The 5,781-nt window shown below is 31.6% G+C and overlaps 1 protein-coding gene across 1 annotated transcript; it reads right to left on the bottom strand.

Annotated features, from left to right (window-relative positions):
- Nucleotides 1–1,651: 1,651 nt before the first annotated feature.
- Nucleotides 1,652–4,401, bottom strand: LOC108203730 (uncharacterized). The gene is made up of 6 exons (XM_064088524.1): nt 4,288–4,401; nt 3,758–3,934; nt 3,431–3,672; nt 2,492–2,719; nt 2,227–2,418; nt 1,652–2,141 (listed from the first exon to the last, which is right to left on the bottom strand). The coding sequence occupies exons 2-6, from the start codon at nt 3,921–3,923 to the stop codon at nt 1,830–1,832; spliced, it is 1,140 nt and encodes a 379-aa protein (XP_063944594.1). The 5' UTR covers nt 3,924–3,934; nt 4,288–4,401; the 3' UTR covers nt 1,652–1,829.
- Nucleotides 4,402–5,781: the final 1,380 nt, after the last annotated feature.

Genomic DNA, 5,781 nt, shown 5'->3' with positions numbered 1-5,781 from the left:
ACCCTTTTAGAATTCATTAACAACTCGAACTTCATTATATCTGCTACGATTCAGTCCCGATTGCCCCAAATATGGTCGTGACCAAATTCATATATCCAAAGGGACCTATTTATGTGGTAATATCATAAGAAACTTTCCCGGTGAAATTTTCATGAAATTCCCGTGTACTAACCCCTTTGAGAATTCGTCAAAAACTCGAACTTCATTATATCAGATCCGATTCAGTCCCGATTGCCCCAAATATGGTCTTGATAAAATTCATATGTCGATAGGAACTCATTTATGTGAAAATATCAAAAATATCTGCCCGGTGATATTTTCATGAAATTCCTGTGTACTAACCTCTTTGAGAATTCGTCAAAACTCGAACTACATTATATCTGCTCCGATTCAGTCTTGACTGCCCCAAATATGGTCGTGACCAATTTCATATATCCATAGGGACCCATTTATGTGAAGATATCAAATGAAACTGCACGGGGATATTTTCAAGAAATTCCCGTGTACTAACCCTTTTGAGAATTAGTTAAAAACTCGAACTTCATTATATTAGCTACGATTCAGTCCCGACTGCCCCAAATATGGTCGTGACCAAATTTATATATCCATAGGGACCCATTTATGTGAAAATATCAAAAATATTTGCCCGGTGAAATTTTCATGAAATTCCTTTGAGAATTCGTCAAAAAATCAAACTTCATTATATCTGCTCCGATTCAGTCTCGATTGCCCAAATATGATCGTGACAAAATTCATATATCCATAGGAACCCATTTATGTGAAAATATCAAAAGAATCTGCCCGGAGATATTTTCAAGAAATTCCCGTGTACTAACCCCTTTGAGAATTCGTCAAAAAATCGAACTTCATTATATCTGCTCCGATTCAGTCCCGAATGCCCCAAATATGGCCGTGACCAAATTAATATATCCATAGGGACCCATTTATGTGAAAATATCAAAAAAAACTGCCTGGTGAAATTTTCATGAAATTTCTGTGTGTTACCCTTTGAGAATTCGTCAAAAACTCGAACTTCATTATATCTGCTCCGATTCAGTCCCGATTGCCCCAAATATGGTCGTGACAAAATTTATATATTCATAGAGACTCATTTATGTGAAAATATCAAAAATATCTGCCCGGTGATATTTTCAAGAAATTCCCATGTACTAACCTTTTTGAGAATTCGTCAAAACTCGAACTACATTCACTACAAGAAATTAGGCTTTTACCCACCATTTGAAAATGTAGGTAAAAGTACAATATTAGTGGTTAAAGAGAATTACCTACCAATATATTATTGGTAAAGATTGGTGGGTAAAAGATGGTGGAGAAAGACTCTTTACCTACACATCAAATATTGGTAGGTAATTTATTGTGTGGGCCCCACTCTATTAATTAATAATTAAATGACGTGTCACTAGCTTATGTGGCGTCATCCACGTGTCACCAACGTGGCATGTCCAAGTGGAACCTTGTGGACAAGCCACATGGCGTTGCGTTGATGCGCCACGTGGCATCTTTTTAATGTGCCACATGGTGCTTCTCTGTGTTGCCACATGGCACCTCCCTGTCTTGCCATTTGGTGTATTGCTGTAATGCCACTTGGCACCTCTAATATATGCCTCATGTATTGTACAAATATGACACATGGCACCTTAATTTCTTATATATTAATATATAAGTATTCTTTTGTATAATTCGAGAATAAAATTTTAATCAAATAAACAATCAAAAATTACATAATTATTTTAATATGTATAGCTTAAAGAAAAGCTAAAGTACTAAAGAGTAAAAAAGGTTTATAATTCCAACAATCAGAAAGTAAATCACTCTAAATTTTCAGAATTAACATCTGAATCTTTAGTTGAAGATGTCTTTGGTTGCAGCATGAGATTGTTTTGACGTAATACGGAAACAACTTCATCGAGACGATTATTGGCATCATTAAGCTGTTCAACTAACTCCTGGTAACTTGGTTGGGTAGACTCGGTTGTAGTTTGATGACCTTCATTATTAGTTTTACTACTCCGTCCCCATCCTCGCAAATATACCGAATGACGACCAAGTACTGCTTCCATAATTTCTTTATCCGACAATTCCTCAAGAGAATAAACTTCCCTTAAAGATATCATCTGATCCTGATGACACATTAGTTATATAAGTATATTGAAGCAAAATAAATATAATACTAAGATGTCTACAAAATATATATCCATTACTCACATATAATTTCTGAAGATTAGGCCCAGTCCATCCATTTTCATCTCGATGCTTTAGGCGCCATGTTTCAATATGTCCGGACAAAGAATCTAATGCCATCCCACGTCGAATATGATGTCTTGGGGTAGATACTGATCCATTTTTAGACTCCCATTGTCTTTTGGATCGATTTTCAATATTCTTATTTGCTCTTTCCTGAACAAATACCATAAATCAATTAATATCAAGAAAGTAATAGAACTTGGCTAAATAAAAAAAATTATGGCACCTGAAACTTTTCTGAACACCATTGATCACATAAGGTCTCCCAATCTTGTTGTTGATCCTCATTTAAGTCTGGATATCTCTTCTTTTTCGCTATCTCAACATTTTTTATACCTCCAATGCGTTTAAAATATGAATGTAACTTATACTTGTACCCCTTCCAAGCTTTTCGCATCTGCTCATCGATGCACAACTTGGTTGTTTTATCTCGCAAGTCAATGTCGAAATTCTCCTGTACATGTGAGAACAATAAGCATTTAGGACCTACAATATAACATCATAATGATAAAAAAAGGATTGCCAATTAATAATATTATATGGAGGTCCCTCCAAAAAATAAAAGTAGTAGGAACAGGGTATGGCATATCAATGAAAGTAAATGCATTTAAGTTGTCTCATGAGTTACTGGACATCTTAAGAAAATCAGCATATATAACTAGAATTCTGAGTGATTAATTTGGAAGAATATCCTTCGACTAACTAACTATTAGCAATATCAGTTGTTAAACTACACAATAGAAACACAAAGAAATGTGTATACTGACAAGATGCACAGCAGGCAACAAGTTAAACAACAAAGTAGTAGTACTATCATGTTTTAAAACAAACAAACCAATGCTATCTCTAATGACAAAATGATTCCCATTTTATATTTACTTAGCAGGTAACATATAAGCATACACTTTTCCCTCCACAATATTATTTCTATATAGATGATCAGTGACAAAACTCAAGGACCCAGATAAGGTAGAGTCATAATATTATATATATAAGCCTGAGAAAGAGTTTCAAGCTCTACAGAGCTTTAGAAAATATTTTGCTTACTGAAGTAAAATGTTAAATGTTCATGGGTTAGTTCTCAACCTAAATGGCAGAGACAATAGAGTATGAACTCATAAAAAAGCCAGACATATAAGTATAAAAATGTTAAAACTAAAAGTACCTGAAGATAGCATCGTAGTGGTGCTCTCACCTCCTCAGGAACTAGTCTCCAATCTTTATAACCAAATGTGCCATGATTGCGAATAATAAACCCGATTTCATTATTAAATCTCTCTGCATTATTACAAATTGGTTGGCGACAATCAGCATCAAAAACAACTGACAACTTTCCTGTTGCGGATGCCTTAGCAATTTTCGAAGTGGCCATGCCACGAGTTGCTTTACGTGGGTTAATTTTCCGATCTGCATAAATTTCCAACAAACATACAGATATAAATTAGTGAAGTAAACTAACAATAAAAAAGATACAAAGTATATTACAAACTACCAGATTCTGGATTAATATCAATTTCAGCAGCCAATGGATTCTTCACACTAGGTTGTACAGGCTGAGAATCAGAGTAAGTATTGACATTTGCCTCATTGGTATGACCATTTGTGCCTTTTGCTGGTATTTTTCTGGTACTGCGAGTAGTCCGGCATCCAGGTGACATGATATGCACTCCTATGTAAAGAGATTAACAGTATTTAGATCATAACAAAACAAGCACTTGCATATTATATGAAGAAGGAACAACTTCTAGGTTAGGTTGAATTTAATAAAAACTCCAAGTCATACCAGTACCTATTCTAATAACTTTTAACAACAGATAAATTGAGCCTTCTAGGGTAATTATTTAATATGTATATCAAGGACAAACAGCCAGGTGCACATAGACAGCAACACATGTATTAGTAACCTTATGCATACAATATTACTAATCCCATAACCACTGTCAATTGATTCCCATATATATGAATTAAGCATAGACTAGTATATATACAAACAATTAAAGAAAACCAAAGCAGAGAGATTACCGATTAGTAGATAAGCAAGTAGTACCCTTTGCTTTAGACGAAGATGGGGAAGAGAATTAAACTTTTGAATCAGACGTGGGTTAAGTTCTCACGAGTCATAATCTTGATAGTTATAAGAAAATGGGTCAGTTAAAGATGTATCCGATAAACTTTTTAGAATAAAAAGAAATTTTTGGGGGGAATGCAGAGCGCCAAAATCAAAAAATTTAATCAGTACAATTTTGGTCTCAATTTTTAGTATATCAAATCTTATACTGATAATTAATTTTTCAATATTATATTAAGTTTTTTATTCGGGTATTTTGCTCACATATCCTAAATTTAAACTTTATTTATAGATACAGTAGAACCTTGATAAATGAATAATAACTGATCAACGAATAATATCATCAAATTAATAATTTTTTTCGGTCTCGACATAATAGAGATAATATATTTTTTAATCTCGATAAATGAATAACCTCATTTATAGAATAAAAATTCTCGATCCCGAACATATTCATGGGATTTTATTGTATGTCATATTAATAGTTTTAATATGAAATATATCTCATTAATAATTTTTTATTCTAACAGGACAAATTTTCCTTACAAACTAAAATAAATAATTATAATAAATAATACTACAAGTATCCATATTTATACAAAATTTGTTATCTTTGATGTGACATTGATATTGTGACAAAAAAAAATTATTTAAGAAATTATTGTATATGTAGGGGTCCATTATAATTTAAATTATAATACATAAAAATATGATAAATGTTATTTTGTACCTATTTTCGTACATCTAATATTTTCATTTTCTATTACTTTTAATAAAGAATATATATATTAGACGGTACATCTTTATAAAAATATGTATTTACTACTCCCTCCGTCCGTATTTATCTGTCCACTTTGGAAGTAAAAATTTGTCCCTATTTATCTGTCTATTTATACTTTCAAAACTAATTTAATGATAGTTTTTCAAATATATCTCCATTTAAAACTTGGTTGAATTCATGTTTTCAAGACATAAAGTAGGGGTATTCCACCATTTTCAAGATATTAATTAGAGGTATTTAATGAAAATTTTTATACAATCAATTATTTCTTGGTATGTGTTTCTTTTTCCAAAATGGACAGATAAAAAGAGATGGAGGGAGTAATACATAAAACGAGAAATTAACAAGATAATATGATCGTGTATAATTATATAAGAGTATGTTAGTCTTAAATATTACATTTAAGTGAGAAAATTGTTTAATAGGACATATTGCCAAAAATTATAGGTAAAAGAGGACATGAGAGTAAAAGAATTTATTAATTTAGGACATATTATACAATTTCCTTTTCTATATTACATATAATATATTATTAGTTTTCTTCTAGTTAAAATTATTACTTTAAAATTTTTTGTTAAATTTGTTATATTTTAATAGTTTTATGAAAATATACTAACTTTTTAGATTTTTGCAAAAAAGGGTTTTTTCTTAGAAAAATCTTTTTTTT

This window comes from Daucus carota, chromosome 2 (assembly GCF_001625215.2).
Source record: "Daucus carota subsp. sativus chromosome 2, DH1 v3.0, whole genome shotgun sequence".
Classification (NCBI taxonomy): domain Eukaryota; kingdom Viridiplantae; phylum Streptophyta; class Magnoliopsida; order Apiales; family Apiaceae; genus Daucus; species Daucus carota.
The sequence above is the reverse complement of the archived record's forward strand: the minus strand, read 5'-3'. Positions and strand labels throughout refer to the sequence as shown.